Genomic DNA, 18,531 nt, shown 5'->3' on the forward strand with positions numbered 1-18,531 from the left:
ATTTTTGTATATTTGCTTGCAAAGTAGGGACCAGCTATATGTTCCCTTTAACAAGTATCTAGACCTTTTTGTGTGTCATCAGCAATAGTCTTAATGCAGACTATTCTCCTACCTCACATCATGAGAGGCAGAGGGGTGTAGGCCCCCTTCCCAAACTGTAAGTCATCCTTCTTAGTTGTCAGGCTTTCTGACATCGCAGTGACCACTGCCCATGGAATAATGGTATTCTGACCATTGGCCTGGCTCTGACAGTGCGTTTGTTCATTCAGCAAATGTTCATGAGTAATTACCATGAACTGGAAGTATCAGCTCTGTGTTCTCCCCTGCTGCCACGTGGTGATTTACTGACATTGGGAGATTGTACTTGGGCTATCTAGCACATGCATTTGGCCCTAAAATAGCTGTTTCCAATAAGATTGTGCAGTTTATGTTCACAGCTCTTTTATCTAGACATACATTTCCTTATAGAGCTGTCCTGGTTAAAAATCAGTTCAGGATGCTGCCATTAACCCCTGTTGTCTTCCTATAGCTTTGACAATGTCAGGGAGAGTCCTCTGTGTTAAGATAACCCACCATTTTTATGTGTGTCCATAGAATCTGTTTGGTAGGTTGGTGTGCTGGCTCAGAGTCACACCATGGGGCAGTTAAATGTTTAAGTAAAACATCTGCCTACAGCTCCCTTTCCACTCTAGTGCCTTCCTTGATCTTTTTCCTGAGCTGCTTGTATCCCCTAATCCCCTTTATTAGGAAGTTTTCCTATCACCATCTCCTGTTCTATTTGGAACTTGTTTTCCAATCCTTCAACAACCTTTGCAGCTAATCCTATGTCTTAGAAGGGCTGGACACCTGTCTCTGGGTCCTGATTTTCAACTAGTTGTTTGGTCTCCAAGAGTCAGGCAGTAAAATAGATTGACTTCAGTCAGCTCTCAAATATGTCAACCTGGGAGTTCCTTTTATGGCTCAGAAGGTTACAAACCTGACTAGTATTCATGAGGATGCAGGTTCAATCCCTGGCCTCACTCTGTGGGTTAAGGATCCAGTGTTGGTGTGAGCTGTGGTGTAGGTCACAAACTTGGGTACCGCATTGCCATGGCTGTGATGTAGGCCGTCAGCTGCAGCTCCAATTCGACCCCTAGCCTGGGAACTTCCATATGCTGCAAGTACAACCCAAAAAAAGCAAAAAAAACAAAAACAAAAACAAAAAACTCAGCCTGTATCTTTAGGGGTATGGGGCTTAGAGATCCTAGAACTTAGTATCAGAGTCAACACATTATTATCCTCCTAGGCTCTAGAAATTCGATTTAAAGTATTCTCATCTAGCCTAAAACATCACTATGATGCTTTGATCTCAGTCTATGCTAGCAGTCTCTCTTTAGAAATGCATGTAGCCATTTAATGCATGGAGGAGGGTGCATAATGGAAGAAGGTCAAGGCCGTCCTGTTGAGGAATCCTTTGGATACAAGGAACAGAAGCATTCAAGCCAAAGGAAGGAGGGGGTCATAAGGATGCAGGGTATTTCCCAGAACCCAGGATGAGCAGTATAGTTGATTCTGTGGAGCTGAGACACTTTGCAGCTAGTGCTTTGTCCTGCTTGTCAGCCTGTTTGCCAGTATGCATGGCCCCAAAATAGGCACGCCAGTCCTCAGGTCCTCACGGCCTCCCAGCTCTAAGGGATCAACATTTTAACAGATTCTCAGTGTCTCTTGGTTCATATTCTCAAGAAAGACTACAATCAGCCCAGCACATTGGTCAGGTATCGACCCCTGACCAGTCTCCTTGCCACATGGGGCAGCAGCGACGGGCTTCTTCAGGTGAGACGTGGGGGTGGGGGGGTTCTCAGAGAGGAGGTGATAAGATCCCCTAAAATACTTTAGTTCGTAAAACTTACCATACTGCTTTTTTTGAGAGTGGAAAGGCAGGCTTGGGACTGTGGGACACTGAGGAAAAGCTTAGGTTTAAGTTAACTTGGGTTCCTGTCGTCTTTGTTTCTTTATTTCCTATTTTCCTTCCCTTTATGAGTCTTGGCATCCAAGATTTCTTACCTCCCTCTTTAGGACCAGTTTCTCCTATTCCGGAGCTGGTCTATTCTTAGGTGACATTTCTCAGCCTTCATTCGATCTCAGGTCTCTTTCATTTTATTTGGAGAGTATATCACACATCCACTGTAGCCCCCCCCCCCCCCCCATGGCTCTCTTCAGGTATTAGTGCTGAAAAAGAGCTGCATTCTGTGGGCCCCTGGCCTCTGGCGGCCCGCCACGCCCTCCTCCTCTTTCATCCGGTCTCTCCTGTGTGCGCAGAGCTCTGCGGTAATATTGTTGGGCAGGCCTTCCTAGGTACCTCAGAAACTACTTTGCCAGTAAAATGTATAAAGTTGGGACGATTGCCAGGATATAAATTAGGTGTAGATTCCAGTTTAGAGTTTTACTGAGAGCGTTTTAGACAGGATGCCTTTATCTTCCCTGTCTAGTTGCTCCCCTTGTAGTCCTATAGAGTAAAACCTTTATTCCTTTGGTTTTTTTAAAAGCCTGCTTCTGTTTGCCTGAATCCTTTGATCTTATTTATCTCATCCTGGGCCTGTCCTACGTTACTAAGGCATTTCATAATTACTTATAACTTTTTAGACTACTGGAGTCATTTGATATATACAGAAGTAACGTAATAATCCAAAGATAGACACTGAGACGCATGAGGAAGGCTGGCACATCAGCCTTTGTGTTTGATAGTCTTTCTCTTCTAGGCTCCAGAATTAGGGAGCAGAGAGACAGCAGTGCCACTTGCCTTCCCAGTGTCCTGGGAAATCTGGGTTGGTTTCAAAGGGGAACACCAGTAATTCTGGGTTCCAGAAAGTAGCACAGGAGTAGGTGGGGAAATCGGGGCGGGGCGAGCAAGGCCTGCAAGGAAGCTCATTTGCAGGCGGCTGGAAAGTGTGGTGCCAAAAGGGCCAGCTGCTGACTAACAGACTAACAACTGTTTGGAGGTCTCGCTGCCCCGTCCCTTGTTCTGTGCTTGAGAAAAATGTGGCTGACCACTCCCTCTGTTTGTAGAGAGCAGAGGCTGAGAGCCATCCCCAGATGCTCTATTAACTTGGCAGCTGAACAAATCGGCAGAGTTCTGATTGCCCGTCCCCCTATTCTTGATTCAGTCCCCAGACTGAATGTGAGAGGTGCAAGGCCTCCACAGGTTCTCCTTCTGCCCCGGAACCAGTTTGAGAGGCCAGGGGAGCACTGCTGAGGGCCCACTCTCTCAGCCTCCTCAGGCTGGTGCCGCCTCCCTGCTCGGCCCAGGCCGGGAGCGGGGTGACTGTGCGTCCACACCCGCACTCTGACATGTGTGCTGACGCGTTCCCTTTGTGTTGGTTCCCTCCTCCTTACCTACCTCTGACCCTGTTGTGGGTGAGGGTAGCCAAGCTATGGCTGTCTGGAAACTGAAGAGGCAGAGAGCACGTTTTCTCTTCCTTGGCTTCTTCCTTCTGCTGTCTGGGTGTGTGAGCCCATGGGCGCAGTGCCCGTGAGAGTGGATGCCTCCTGACCTGCCTTTCTCAGCACTGTTGTAGTATCTTGGCCTTGACCTCCTGCTGAAACTTGTGACAGGGGCATGGCAGCTATGAGGTACCTCCTACATCTGCTTTCTGGCTGTGGTGACTTGGGATTTTTAACCTTATATATCATTTTCCTTTATTCAAAACAAAACAATTTTTAGCACACTGAGAAAAAAAAAAAAAAAAAAAGCCAAACATTTTGTGCCTTTCTAAGGCAGCACTGTATCCCAGGCTGCATTTTAGGACTTAATATGGAAATAGCAGAGTCTTAGCTCCTCTACCTTGAGTGTCATTCGTCCCTCCAGCCTAGGGGAGAGGAAATGCTCCCTGTGGCTGGGGAGGTGGCACACAGGTGCAGCGTGTCAGCGGCCCCTCCTCCCTGCCATGATGCTTAGTTGGAAGAAATGAGCATCGTGCCCTGGGATCCTTTGGTTGGTTCCAGTCAGAATCTTAGTTTTTCAGGTTGAATGTTCTGTGTTCCATAAGATGAGACAGAATGTTCCATGATTTCCAGGTATACTCTGGACCATTTCAAGTATCCCGGACTCCTGATCCTATTAATGACCCAACTGCATGAAACACGTAGGGCGGACTCTCCTGAGAAGGGGAGGTTCTTTGTTTGTTTGTCTTGTCTTGTCTTTTTGCTGGATCCTGAGCTGGCCTGGACTTCCTGCCTCTCACTTGGACTTGGCTTTCCTTTCTTTTGAAAACTTCAGACATAGAGCATTAAGCAGCTGGTGCCCTCTGCAGGGGCTAGTTTTCCCCTGGGAAAGGCAGCAGGGACCATATACCAGAACTGAGTACATGGTCCTCAGTATTGTGGCCACTGTAGATTTTGACCAAAAAAAAAAAAAAGGAAAAAAAAGAAAAAAAAGTTTTCTGTATAATGACGTTTTCTCTCTTTCCATTTTTTCAGTTCTTCCCTGCCTTTAACTAATAAAGAAAGCATTGGGAGATAGAAACCATTCTTTTCAAAGTCCTCCTTATTAACAATTTTGACATTCTTGGCCTGGGTGGGGCTGGAGAGAACTTGATGCTTTCTCCAGAATGAAGAGTCCCAATTTGTATATCAGTGTTAAAAATAAAACAAAATGAAAGATGAGATTTTTGTGGACTATTTTAAAAAGGTGTCATTAATATAAAAAAATTTATATTAGCAGTATTTAATCATTCTCACCTGTAAAGAATAAGAAAAACAGAAGGTAAATATTCTTACAGAGAATAGCAGAGCTTTAAGATTCATTTTCATTTTAAGTCCATTTTGTTTTGCCAATGTGTTAATGTTTAGAGGTTCTGTTATACTAATGTTATTTATTAATTTTTTTCATTTCCATACACAGTTAACTAAAGAGCTTTTTCAGGCACCCATGTCTGTAAAAAATATTTTTAAATAAAGTTTCTTTTGTTGTAGCAGACCTGAGTTCTTGCTCACTCGTGGGCTAGGGTGTGATACCTTGGGGAGCTTTAGGGCCAGATTCCTAGGCCCACTGGTTCATCACCAGAAGCCTGTTTTGCTACCTTGAGGGCAGTCTAAGTGACAGGAAAGGGGCAATAGCCCACCATGCCCTGCAAGCTGCCTAGAGCAGCTTGGCTGCTGAGTAATAAAATGATTATCCCCTGTGTTAGAGCTTGAGCTGTCTGCTCAGAAGCAGAGGTAACCCTGTCCCTATTCCCAAGCGCAAAGGGTTTTGTGTTCCTTTGGGTGCAGTTCCAATTCTGGAGGCCCCAGGCTGCTATGGTACCCATGATGAATAAAACGCAGCATTATAAGATTTCTGGGACAGTTAAGCTTTATTTTTCATATATATATATATATATATATATATACACATATATAAAAAGGAAAGAATTTGCAAATTTACACCCTAACAAAACCATATATATATACACACACACACACATACACATACACACACAGAGACACATACACACACCCCCAAAGCTCTAGCCAGGCCCATTTCTCATCTCTCAGTACCATTCTCCCATTAGGGTCCTTCTCTTCTGCTAAGGTCTAGACCCATTAGCTCAGTCTGTAGAAGTCTGGTGCTGGTATAACTCTATAGCCTCAGTCCTCATAAAGGACACTCTGGACCTTATTTCCATCCCAAACTCCTAGCATTCAGTCTTAGGTTGATTCCTCAAGAAGGCGTGGGGGCTTGGGCTCAATGGCCTTAACTCTGGAAAGTGGCACCCAGCTTCCTCACTGCAGGGACAGTGAGATATACCTAGCATATCTTTTAAGAAACACCTCCAGGTCCTGGCTCCTGCTAGGGAGAGGAGTGTTGCAAAAGCGACTCCAAAGGCAGGCAGGGGGCTGCTCCTAGATACTGCTGGGGTCTCTAGAACCAGTTTGAGCAACGTGCTTCACCAGCAGAGAGAGGCCTGGGCTCGCAGCATCCTCACTCACTTCAGTGATAGAACTGAACTACGAAGCCAGCCCTGGAGTGGGAAATCAGCTCATGATAAATAGGCTACCTAATTTGGCTGCTGGTAGAAAACAGGTATTTACAACCACAATACGTGTAAAGAGAAAACATGTTCTGCAAGAAACTTCTGGAATACTGAGGCCCCCTCCTTGGCATGAGTGTCACTCAACAGATTGAGACAGTAGTGGTGGACAGGTCCCTGAAGAGAGGGCCTCCAGGGCCATGTGAGGTCCTTCTTGGGATGGCTTGGGTCCCAGCCTGTGTGCCCTCTGAAACGGCCTGCGGGGCAGCTGGAAGGGGGTTCTTCTCTGGTCCACTTCAGAGACTTTGGCGACCATCCTGAGTGCTGGGGTAGGGGCAGGGTGAGCAGGGAACAGGAAATGTTCCAGGCCGGGGAGGGAGCGCCTTGTGAGTCGCCAGGCTAGTGCCTCAGATCGATGTATTTCTCTCCCTAAACATGGGTGATGAGGAGACGTGAGGGAGGAACCTGGAGACACTGACCGGGGTTCAGGGTGTGAGCGCTAAAGGGGAGGAGGGGCTGAAGCCGCAGCTGATGAACTAGGTGCAGCAGCCTGAAGGGAAGAAGCGCAGGGAATGGCAGGGCAGGGAAAGAGAGGAGAGGTCCCCAAATCGAACTGGGTCCCACTTCATACCTAGGAACCTAGTGACATGAGCCATTGGCACAGTTCAGGTAATGGGGCAGGTCTTGCTCTCAGTCCTGGGAGCTACCCCTTCTCAGGGTCCCTCAGCACCTGCCTGGCCCTACCGTCTGTGAGCAGTGTTAGGAAGGCAAGGCGGGGCCTGCTCCCCATCTCCAACAGGGAAGGATGAAGGGCAGAGTTAGTGTTCAGAAACCGTCAGCCCCTGAAAAGGTGTCAGGCTCTGGCCACAGGAACTGTCTCCTACCTGGTCTCCTGGAGCCCTCTTGTCACCGTTGCTGCCCTGAAGGAGGCCCATCTCTTCTGGGAGCTTATCTGACTTAACTTCAACTACAAATTCGCTCTTACGAGACGGGGGCAGCGTGCTGGGAGGAGGGAGGGAGGCAAGAGGTTGGCGACTCAGGGGCAAGGTAAGGGGGCTGGTCGGGAGGGACGTCAGACTGGGTGGTGACGGGCCCTGAGGTGCTCTGGACCAGCTCAGGGAAGGGCAACACATGAAAGGGAGGCGGTGTGGTAGATGGAAGCTGGGTGGTGGCGGTAAAGCTGGGAGCGCTCAGACCCAGTGTCCCACTGCTGCTCCTAAGGGGCCAGTGGGCACGGGGCTGGCAGGGGACAGTCCCTGAGGAGGCAGCAAGCTGGGAGCACGAGATGGGGTGGGGTGCGGGGTGCCAGGCTTACATCTCTTGTTTGCCTGACCGTCCACACGGCAGCTTGCCCTTCTTGTAGAAGAAATAGAGAACAGCACCCAGCACGGCCAGGACCAGGACACACACGGTCACGGCCACGATGACCACGCCCTTGCTCTCAGGCTCCGGCAGCTTTCTCTCTGTTCCACAAAGACAGCCTCAGTCACTCCCTGCCCCGGGGTTGCCACATTACCACGGCTGCCCCTTCAGTGCAGGGCTGAGAGAGGATGGGCCGCTGCTCACTGCCCTTGACGGAGCTCCCCAGGGCCGGTCAGGGCAGAATGAGGAGGCCCTGGCCCTGTTCCTGGGCCTGCCCGTCTTACCTGTGGAGGTGCTGTTGGCTCTGGCAGGAGGGCTGAAGGTGGAGGTGCTGAGGCTATTGGTCCTGTTGGAGTCTGGGGTGAGAGACATTCAATGGATGGGGGTAGGACAGGAAAGGGCCCTGCCTGGGCCTGCCCCTGGCCCACCCCGCAGGTCCAGGCCCTTACCCAGCTCCAGGATGATGCTGGTGACGTTTTCGCCCAGCGGGTTGGAGGCCACGCACTTGGCACCGGTCTCCAGCAGTTCTGGGGTCACGAGGACACTCAGGATGCTCAGGACAGTCTGCGGCTCTTGGTCCTGCTCACTGGCCTGCGGGGAAGGAGACGCCGCTCAGCGGGTGGGGAGGGTGTCCGGCCCTGGAGTCTGGGGGGCCGAGACAGGCCTGCTCACCGTGCCATCAACGTTCCAGATGATGCTGGGCCGGGGATGCCCTGAGGCTTCACAGGACAGGTTCAGCATCGTGTTCTCCTTCACCCGTATCTTCCTCTCCCTCAATGTCATCCATGGGGACCCTGCAGGAGAGCTCGGAAGAGTGAAAACTGCTAGCCTGCTGCCCCCTCCCTACCAGAGGACCCCAGGGCGGTGGGTGGCTTTTGGTCCCCAAAGGGCTTGAAACCACCCAACTCCGGGTGGCTTCAAGGGGCCACGTGATCTCTGGCCAGGGCCTCACCAAAAATGGCCACGTTGACCAGCTGGGTACGGTTCAGGCCAGGTACACTGGGTGCAGATGCCACGCAGCGGTAGCCTCCTCCTTCCTCCCGCTTCAGGTTACGTAATTGGAGCACAGGCCCCCTTTCCAGCACCTTGCCTGTCTGGGGGGAGAGACGGGTCAGAGGTCATCCCCAGGCCCACTTGCTCTATGGCTCCTTGCCCCGCAACTCCGGGCCCACCTGGGTACCTTTTCTCTCAGCCACTGGAACTCAAGGTCCTGGTTACTCTCTGCCTCACAGGTCAGGGTGAGGCTGCTGCCCTCCTGGCTCTCGGGGGCTGCGGGGCTCACCCGGACATCGGACACATCTGGGGATGCGGCAATCGTGTCAGGCAGGGCAGGGCAGGGTGGGGCAAATTCCCTCTTGCCTCAGCCTGGTCCCCCTGTCTTGGGCCCCCAGCCCCTCACAGTTCACCAGCAGCTCCTGTTGGTCGCTCAGCAGCGATACTGTGGTCTCCAAGTCCAAGCCCTGACATTCGTAGAGCCCGCTATGCTCCTTCTGGGCGGGCTCCAGGACCAGGATCCCGTTGTCATCGGTACTTTCTTCCTCCATCTCCTTGGTGCTGAGGTTCTGGGAGAAGACGAGCAGGTGATCAGAGTGGACCTCCAGCCACTCCTGCATCCCCACTTGCACCCAGCACGGAGCTCTCCGCACCTGCTTGCTGATGCTGAAGTGGGGTGGGGGATTGCCATCAGCCAGACACCTGATTTCCACGCGGTCCCCCTCCTTCAGCATTCCCTCAGGCTCCACTTCCAACCACACTCTCTCCGCCGGGTCTGCACAGGCCGAAAGGGCAGCTCTCAGCCTGAGAGCTTTGCCTGCTCTGGGTGGGGAGGAGTGAGCAGGACTTTCCCCAGGGCCCAGCCCCAACACGATGGGTCAGTACTCACAGAAAACGGGGACCATGACCTCCGGAGACTCCTTCATGTGGTTCCCACTGGGCAGCCGGTAGCTGAGCTCACAGTAAAACTGGGCATCTTTGTCTTCCTTGGCCAGCTGTGCCTTCAAAACACTCTGCAAGGTGTACAGACCACTAGACTCCACGATCTGGAATGACTGGATCTGGACCCCTGGGCAGGGAGGGAGAGGAGAAGGGCTCAGCCTCTGTTCCACCTCCAACCTCAGTGGGGGGATGGCAGGGGAGCCCCCCTGTGGAGGACCAGGTACAAATGCAGACTACAACCCTTCGACCCAGCAGTTGTACTGCTCATTGTCTGCTCTAGACAAACACACGTAGGCACATATACAAGGATGTGTACAAATACCGCTGCAGTGATTTAAAAATCAAGAGGCGTTTCTGTCACGGCTTAGCAGTTAACGAACCCGACTAGTATCTAGGAGGACAGGGGTTCGATCCCTGGCCTCATTCAGTGGGTTAAGGATCAGGCGTTGCCATGAGCTGTGGTGTAGAGGCTCCACAGATTCTACAGCTCCAATTCAACCCCTAGCCTGGGAACCTCCATATGTGGCAGGTGCGGCCCTAAAAAGACAAAAACAATAAATAAATAAGTAAATAAAAATCATGAGCAAACACTGACAGCAGAGATACTCTTCAGGGGGCGGTCTGGGGCAGGAAGGAAATTTTCCTTCTAGATTTCCTGTACAATTTAAATTCTTTTTTTTTTTTTTTTTTTTTTTTTTTGGTCTTTTCTAGGGCCGCACCTGTGGCATATGGAGGTTCCCTGGCTAGGGGTGTAATAGGAGCTGTAGCCACCAGCCTATGCCAGAGCTGCAGCAACTCGGGATCCAAGCCGCGTCTGCAACCTACACCACAGCTCATGGCAATGCCAGATCCTTAACCCACTGAGTGAGGCCAGGGATCGAACCCTCAACCTCATGGTTTCTAGCCGGATTCGTTAATTGCTGAGCCACGAAAGGAACTCTTGTACAATTTAAATTCTTATGAGCTATTTTCAAGGCTCACTTGTGTACTTGAAAAAGTAAACTAAAATGCAAGGAGGTCTCATATGGTGCCACAAGCACGGCCTTTAAGGGCCGAGAGGGTGACTTACGGTTCTTCTCCTCCTTTAGGGGCCGGCCATTCTTATACCAGATGACTTGAGGCAGGGGGTACCCGTTCCTCCCCACACAGGTAGCAACCTAAGGAGGACAGGGTGTGAGTCTCCCTGCCCCAGACCCCACCAGGCTCCCCGCCTTAGCTCCTGGCCACCCCGGCAAATCTCACCTCCTCAGGCTCCTCACTGTTCACAGAGATGCCCAAGGGATTGACCTGGATGGTTGGCTCCTCAGGAGCTTCTAGAAAGGGAGAGAAATGGGGAGGTGCATGGACCACCACTTCCTGGGACCCACACTGCTCACAAGGCAGGGATGGGGCACTCACTGTAGACCCGGAGCTGGACGCGGTGCTCCTGGGACCGGGGGCGCTTGCCCTGGCACAGGAAGATGCGCTCGTCATGGGGGGTGATGTGAGTCAGGGCCAGAGTCGTCCCCTTGTCCTGGAGGTGGAGCCGATGCTGGTACTCCCCAGGCTCACTCTGGCCCTGGCCCTGCCGCACCCGGAAGATGAGTGTTGGCTTCTCCTTGTGGACCTGTGGGGAGGAGGTGAGGGTCCTGGGGCTCCGTGAAGGGCGGGGCCTCTGCCTGCCCCCCCTGCTGCCCTCTTCTGGGGCACTCACAGAAAACCAGTCCACGTGGCTGAAGTTGCTCTGGGAATGGGAGGGGCCGCACTTCAGAAGGGCTGTGCCTCCCACTTCCACCTCCAGCAGCTCAGGCGCGGGCTTCTCCGCCTCTCCAGGCACACCTGGTGGGGGGGCACCCCAGCAGCTGTCAGCTCCAGCTGCTCTCCATGCCCTCCCTTCACAGCCGCTCGCTGCAGCTGCTCTTCCTGCCACTTCCAGGATCTGAAGGGCACCCTGTCCTTTCCTAACCCTCAAACACTCTACCCTCAAGCCCGAGTCAGCCTTCTCCTGGTTCAAGGGAGTTGGGGATGGTCATTGGACTTGGGGGTGGTCCCGAGCACCAGGAACCTCCCAGATGGGGCTGGCAGGGGGTGACCCAGGCCCTGGGCCAAGAGGAAGGCCACTTTCCTTCCAGGCCCCCTCCTCTCTGGGTGAGCTCAGACTGTGGGAATGCAAGGCATGTGCCAGGCCTGGGCACACAGGCCCTTTATGTCCCCACACCCGGAGAAGACATCACTCTCCCCTTTGCCTCCTCCCTAAATCCCCATAAAAGCCAATGGGCCAACCCTGGCCAGGAGACCCTTATCTCATACTCCCTCAGCAGCACCGCTGTGAACATCCCACACACTCAAGGGACCCCATCTCGGGAGCCTCGTGCGTGTGGAGGGGTCAGAGTCATGGAGGGGCTAGAATCTCTCCCTGAGGTCAGGGCAGGGGTCAGGGCAAGGACCAGGCAGTGAGCAGGAGTGACGTCAGTGGTGCCAGCGTGCTGCCCGCCCCGCGAGGAGGTGATGTCACTCCATACCATCTGGCCGGACTCGGGTGCCTGGGTGGCTGCCCTGGGCTGACAAGCAGAGCAGATGGAGTGGTCTACAACCAGAGCAGAAGCTTGAGATCCCTAGTTCCTTTTCCCCAGAGCTAGAAGGGCAGGGCTGGGTGGGGCTGGACCTTCTGCAGCTGTGGAGCCCGATTTAGCCCTTTCCCCAGAAGGGCTTGGGAGGCAGCAGCCGAGGGTACCCCAGGGGCTGTCAGCACCGGCATGAGGCCACCCTAGTTCCCAGACCTCCCCTTCCCCAGCCAAAGAGAGGCTGGGACCGGGGAAAGGGAGCCAAGAGAAACGCGACACCGCTGCGGGCCATACAAGGGCACCATGAACCTGGGAGCGCCGGGCTCCTGGGCAGTTCCAGAGAAAAACTCCGAGGTGCAAGGGTGCATTTTCCACTTGAATGTGGTCCCATTCCGGGAAGTGTAACAAGTCTGGGCACTTCCGCTCTGGGAATCCTCGATCCTTCGTCCCTGCCACCTGTGATCCCGTCACCCGGGTAGGCGCGAGGCGACCCACACCGCCCTCCAGCCTCTGCCAACGCCCTGCTGGGGCGGGAGCCGCCGTTCCTCCCCCTCTCGCTCACCTCCAGCCTGGCTCAAAGCCCAGGCGGGAGAAGGAGGGGTCGGCGCATCCCCTCCAGCTAAGAGAGCTGCCTTTTCCAGCAACAGGCGAGCGCGGAATTCAGGTTTGGGGGATGCACTGTAGCTGCGTCTCCCGCCAAAGCTCTAAACGCGGGCCCCCAGAAAAAGCACCTGAGGAAAAGCTCTCCACAGAACCCCAAGAGACTCGGCCCCACCCCTTCCCGCTCCAAGAAGCAGCCCCCCGCCTTTCCAATTAGGCTCCCAGGACGGTCTGGAATAGAGCTGCAAACTGGTTGCAAAGAAGAGTTGCACGCGCGCAAGGCGCTCGGTGCCCGAGACTTGGGGAGGAGGAGCGCACGCCGCAGTGCAAAGCCCGGGTCCCCGTCTCGATGCCGGCTCTGCTCCCGGGCACGCTCCGCCGAAGATTCCCGGGCCAGGCCGTTCGGGGCGCGGGCCCCCCCAGCTAGTTCACTCACCCGCAACGCGGCGACAGCAGCAGCAGGAGGCTAGCAGGAAGGCACAGATGAGCCCGGACGTCCCCATGCTTCCCGGCCGGAGGGCGAGAGCCAAGTGAGGGAGCTCGCGGCTGCCGGGGCTGACGTCAGGGGGGCGGGGGAGGGGGCCCGGAGCGCCGGGGCCGGCCTGCCACGCCCCGCGCAGCCCCCCGCGCCCCCCCGCCCAGCTCGCCGCAGCCCTAGGGGGCGGGCCCGGCGCCGAGATGCCCGGAGCTTTGCTGCGGGACCGCGCGGCGCGAGGGGAGGCCGGAGCCCGCCTCCCAGCTCCCAGCTGGGGAACCGAGAGGGGGCGGCGACAGGTGTCTCCCGGCCGGACTGCCCAGCCGAGACTGCAACGTGGGGAAGCTGGCACGGATGCTCGAAGTCCCACCGCTTCAGATCCCGCCGCGCTCACCCCGGCTCAGCCCCCGCCCATCCGTGTAGCCCTGGGGGACCTCCTGGCGGAGAAGCCACTGACCTGGTCCTTGGCGTCCGGATGGGGGCCTCCCTCCCATTCCATTCCTCTCCCTGCCTCCTCCTCCGCCTCTCCGGACCCCTGCCACAGAGAACGATTGCACCACGGCGGCTGCCGCCGGCCTGGCATTGCAGTCCTGGCAGCTTTGAGGGAAGAACCGTAGGCCCAGGTCCACAGACCCAGAGGTGCCTTTACTGGGGCGTGGAGATGGCGCTCTAAGGGCTGTCCCTTCATTCCCAGCTCTTGTAAGTCCGTCTTTACCTAGAGGAAGGAAGGAGGGGCCGGATTCCCAGGCCCAGGGTTGTCCCACTTGTCCAGGCCCCGGCCTCCGTCTTGAGACGTCTGCTTCTGCCCTCTGCACTCATCGAGCCTAGTCCCACTCACTCTCGCCTCGCCTGAGTGAGGAAGAGGGGAGGGAAGAGAGTACATGGGTGTGAGGTCTCCAGCTTGACCCCCATTGTCTTTTGCTGTGCGGGAGGGTTGAAAGGACCCCCTGCAGCGGGACTCTGCCCCTTCCACCAGGCCTCTCAAGCCCCCTGTTGCTGCGGCTCAGCTGCTGCCAGGAAGGGTTTGGAGCAGGAATCAGCAGGAACCTCAGGCTGCCCGGCCTGAGTGAGATCTGCCACACAGCCAGGTGAGGGGAACCCGGTAGCCCCCCTTCGTCCCAAACCTTGGGTCTTCTGGCCTCTTGAACTAAAAGTGAGAGTGGACCCTTGCATCAGAGACCCCCCCCCCCCCGCCCAGTCCCCTATCCCTGGGAAAGGGGTCCACATCTGCTGGGACTCCTTCAACAAGGAGGGTCCAAAGGGAGCCTGGGGTAGAGTCCAACTGGCTGGCAGGGCAGCCTGCTGCTGGTTGGGGGAGGAGCAGAATGAGGCAGCAAATGCCAGAGATGGGCAGGTGACTTGAGAGGATGCTCTGGGATAGTGTTTTGATGACAAAGAGATGACACTCGAACCACATCAGCCCTTTCTTTCGGAACCTTAGCGGAACCTTTGCTGACCCCCTCCTCCGTCTCCGTTAGTGGCCAGAGGCCATGGCAAGCCAGCCAGGCCAGAGGCTGGAGCCTGGGGTGGGGGGCGGTCGGGGGATTGAGAAGAGGAGGGTTCTTCCCTCTCCCCCAGAGTGAATGTATGGACTGGCCCAGGGCCCAGAGTGGAATGGATGCTGATGCGGTGGTTTGCCTGCAGGGGCAGGAGTGGGGATGGCTGAAGGATGCTGTTGGCCCTGGCAAGCCCGGAGCTGGGCATGGTGCTTGGCTTCCCTGCCCCCACCCGCTTCCCTTCACTTAACCCCATTAACTAATCATTCTCTCTCTGGCCTGAAAACAAAGCCAGCTAACCACCAAGGACGGTCAGTTCAGAATGGTTCTTCCGCCCTGAGAAAAGTGAAGCCAGGTGGGGGTGGAGGAGCTGCCTCTGCAGTGAAGGGAAAGTGAGGTTAGAGACCCCGGTGACATCCCTTCCCTGCACGTCCCCAGCAAACAAGCACAAAGACTGTCCTTTAAGGAAGCCAGTAGCCTGGGGTGATCTGGGCTGCCAGGGAGTGGGTGGTAGAAGTCAGGGGCAGACAACTCTGGGATGTCTTCATGAGGGGGGCCTCTCAGATTCCAAACCAAAAAGAGGTCAGGACCTTGGAGAAGATTCAGAGGGGACTGGAGACAGAAGAAAAAGGAGTGACGGCAGCACGGGGTGAAAGAGCGAAGGGTAGAGGGTATCAGCCCTCCAGCTCCTCTAAGATGCCAGCAGATAGAGCTTCAGCAGTTCTAGGCAAGAGAGAAGGCGGCAGGGGAACTTGCAGCGAGAAAGGATGGCGATCAAGGAGGCAGCCCCCGATCTTCCATCAGCAGAGACTCTCGGCGCCTGGACTGGTTTGGAGGCAGCCTTGCTCCTCCAAGATCAGATCAGAAGACCAAGATTAGAAGAGACTCAGGCCAGAGTCCTAATTTTTTGCCTCTTTTCTCCCCAAAGGAAAGGGCAGGAAGGCTGCCTTCCTCCACCTCCATGGTAGGACCAGGCTACTCAGACTTGAGAGGACTTGCTGTGTCCAGTGCCCTCTGTGTGTTTCTCTGCTATAGATCTGACCACAGGTAGAGAAACTGGGGCTGCATGGGGTGGTGGCCATGGTCTGGGTCCCTTAGCTCCTGTCTCCAGCATGAGTGGGGCTTTCATTTCATTGTAGGAAGTGGAGAAGAGCGGGGCCCCACCTCGGTGGAGTTGGAGGTAAAAAGCCAAGGATGGGCCTTCCTCCCAGGGGATCACTGGGTGGAATTTAAACCTAGGAGTCCTCTCTCTCTCATAGTGGGTATGGTGGCCTCCCACCCACCCCTCTGGTGGAGGGACCTTAAGCAGGAGGATATGACAAGGACAGACTGGGTGGAGGAAGGAAGCTGATAAAGACAAGTGTGCAGCTGCAGTGAGAAAGAGTGGGGGGTGGAGGGGTGGCTCAATAGTCTTGGCAATGACAGAGGCTGGGGATCGAACCCCCTGGCCTGGCAAAAAAATAGGGTTCAGTATGAGTCTTTGGATGGGGAGGTAGGAGAACTGTTCCTGGGGGGCGGGGGGTCTGAGCTGGGAGGAGACTGTGCTGAGGGAGTGAAAAGCAGGGTAGGAGGAGTGGGGGGGCAGTTGCTGCTGAAGACATCCGGGGGCCAGGAAACCGGATACTGGGGGGCTGGGTGGAAGATGTTGGGGAAGAGATTGAATGGGGGGAAGCAGCCCCTATCCTGGCCGGACACAGTCTCACCCATGTCCTTTGCACCTGAGCCTGGGCAGGAAGAGGGAGGCGCAGCCTGGATTGAGGTGCGCCCCAGAAACCCCGTGGAAGAGGACAAGGGTGACTTGGGGAGGGATGGGAGGGGCTATTTTTAAACTTGGAAAAACCGTGAGTTCATCTCCACCCTGAGTGCTGGAGGAGGCAAAGGCCCCATTGTACAGGGGTCCAGAGAAAGGGAGGAGGAGGGAGGCAGTGGCACAATGATGGGGATTATGTTGGAACAGGCCGGGGAGAGGGGGGCGGGGGAGGGGGCGTCTTCGTCACAGCTGGCCTACTGAACTCTGGGGTCGAGCCAGGCTGGGGCTTGGACAGAGGGTTTGCCACTCTCACAAAGCCCCCTGGAGGGGAGGTGGCGTCTCTGGCGTCCGGTGGTGCATCCTGGGGAGGGGGCTGCGGGTGGGATTCCCACAGCCTGGCTTTCCCAGGAACCGCAGGGTCTGTTCCCAGGCTCCCAGCATTCCAGCGACTCCCCTGGGAGCTGCTGGCCTCTCCTCTCGGCCCCTTCTCCACCAGGGAGTGGGGAGTGAGAAGGAGAAAGAGGATGTGAATGCGTTGGGATTCCTCCTGGGGACTGGGGACCCTTAAGCCGCAGGGAGGGGCGGCCGTGGGTGGGGTGTATTGAGGGGAATCGCAGCCCTCCCATCCTAGTCCCCAGCCCTGTTGAGCCATCACTCAGACCCAGACTGTCCCTCTTACCCTCTCCGACCCCTCCACGCGGGGCCTCTCCACGTGGGCCTCCCTCCAGCACCCAGGGGACCCCAGGAGCCCCTGCTCCCCAGGACTTGCCGGGTGGAAGCCAGGGGGAGGCGGGGCATCCGGCCGCTCTCGCGCCGACCCAAACATTACCATAAATGCTCAGGCTGCCGCGGGCCGGGGAGGGGCTCGGGCGGGAGACCCTGGGCCTTTCCGGAAGCCCCGAATCCGGTTTCCAGGCCTTTCCCCGCGAGGGCCGGTAGAAGTGATTCAGTTCCCTCTTTGGGAAGTGGGAGGTGGGAGCAGACTTGCGGGTGGGGCGCGGGGATGGGGGTGGTAGGGAGAGAGCCAGGCTGCGAGGGGAGTCCCTGAGATCTGCCTTCTGGGTGCGCAGGACTTCTGATCCAGGAGAGAGTAGGACCCTCAAGCCAGGATTTCAGCTCCAGCACAGGAATGGGGGCTTCTGGGTCGCCCTCTGACCCGGCTGGACCCACTTCTGTCAGCAGTAATAGTGGAGCCTCCTGCTCCCAGTCCTGGGTCTCTGCTCTCTGGCCTCTTCCCACTTCCTCCTCCTTTCCTAAATCTGGAGAAGGGAGCAAGTGGGGGGCAGGGGAGGGCACAGGGCAGGATGCTGGGAACCTACGCCTCTCCCCCTCAGGGAAGTTCACATCCGCTCCCCAAAATACCACCACCCAGGAGGAGGAATGTACCCAGAGAGCTATTTAAATTTGACTTTGAGATGTCCCTGAGGACAGGCCAGCTAGTCTACCGGAGAGGAGTCTCTGGGAAGCTTAGGGAGCCCTGGTTCTGCTGTGTCTCAGGAGGGCCCCTCTCCTCCCTGAAGGCCGCTTCTGCTTCTGCATTTCATTTCATTTTCCCTTCTACATAGAGCTTTGAACAACCCGGCAGGAGCCCTGGAGGAGGGGAGCCTTTTCCCATCGCGATCTGGCAGAGCCTGTGATCCCCACTGTAGTTGTCACAGCCCATCTAGGAGGCTGGGAGAGAGAGGTGGGAGGGAAGACGGGGGGAGGTGGGGGGCCTGAACCCCGCCTCCCTGACCTGCTCCGCAGGCCCTAGGGGTTCAAGAGAACTTGAAAAGTGGAGACCACGAAGGATTGTGAGTCAGAGAAAAGCCCCGGACTAAGTCAGACTGGGGCTGTGCCCTCCCCACACCTTCCCATTGTGTCCCAATCACATAGGAAAGTGCCATTCAATGTGATCCCCAAGATCCAGCTTCTGTAAACTCCATGGAGGAATTGGTGGCTTTGCGACAGTCCTGCCATTTAATTAGATAATCTTGGGCACGTAGCCAAACCAGTGACTGTTCAGAGGGCCCATGGCAGTGCTCAGAATGAGAGAAGAAGCTACTCATATCTAATATTTGCACAGTGCTTTACAACTCAGCCCATCACTTAAGGGTCGTTTTCATCCCTAATATTTATCTTGCTCTTTGGACCCAAAAATGAGGAAATTGAAGGGAAAAGAGTTATATAACCTAAAGTCACACAGCCTGTGAGTAATGGAGCTACATCTTTTTTTTCAATGTGGTAATATGCACACGACAAAAAGCTTACCCTTTTAAAGATTTTAAGTGTATAATTCAAGGGCATTAAGTATACTCACGGGGAGTTCCCATTGTGGCTCAGCAGAAATGGATCTGACTAGTATCCATGAGGACGCAGGTTCAATCCCTGGCCTCACTCAGTG

The 18,531-nt window shown here is 55.2% G+C and overlaps 1 protein-coding gene and 1 long non-coding RNA gene across 8 annotated transcripts; both read right to left on the reverse strand.

Moving 5' to 3' along the window:
- Positions 1-3,649: 3,649 nt before the first annotated feature.
- MCAM (melanoma cell adhesion molecule) lies at positions 3,650-12,959 on the reverse strand. 6 transcript variants are annotated; one of them, XM_005667431.4, is made up of 16 exons: positions 12,864-12,959; positions 10,978-11,102; positions 10,683-10,890; positions 10,527-10,597; positions 10,354-10,441; positions 9,232-9,411; positions 8,996-9,117; positions 8,749-8,911; positions 8,530-8,648; positions 8,302-8,443; positions 8,022-8,143; positions 7,799-7,940; positions 7,634-7,705; positions 7,303-7,450; positions 6,872-6,989; positions 3,650-4,575 (listed from the first exon to the last, which is right to left on the reverse strand). In XM_005667431.4, exons 1-16 carry the CDS (start codon positions 12,928-12,930, stop codon positions 4,351-4,353), a joined length of 2,112 nt encoding a protein of 703 aa, XP_005667488.2. In that variant the 5' UTR covers positions 12,931-12,959; the 3' UTR covers positions 3,650-4,350. The 6 variants fall into 6 exon arrangements, with proteins under 6 accessions (XP_005667488.2, XP_084832460.1, XP_003129983.2 ...); XM_084976334.1 differs by having other exon boundaries at positions 3,650-4,579; XM_003129935.5 differs by having other exon boundaries at positions 3,650-4,716.
- A 344-nt stretch (positions 12,960-13,303) lies between these two features.
- LOC146399885 (uncharacterized) lies at positions 13,304-17,094 on the reverse strand. Of its 2 annotated transcripts, none has more exons than XR_014815428.1 (3): positions 16,978-17,094; positions 13,618-13,751; positions 13,304-13,437 (listed from the first exon to the last, which is right to left on the reverse strand). It is a non-coding gene; the product is annotated as an uncharacterized LOC146399885 (long non-coding RNA). The 2 variants fall into 2 exon arrangements; XR_014815427.1 differs by having other exon boundaries at positions 16,828-17,094.
- Positions 17,095-18,531: the final 1,437 nt, after the last annotated feature.

Source organism: Sus scrofa, chromosome 9 (assembly GCF_054392235.1).
Source record: "Sus scrofa isolate SSC_HxYL_T2T_F1_AM1 chromosome 9, Sscrofa_HxYL_maternal_Yorkshire_Landrace_v2.0, whole genome shotgun sequence".
NCBI classification, from domain to species: Eukaryota; Metazoa; Chordata; class Mammalia; order Artiodactyla; family Suidae; genus Sus; species Sus scrofa.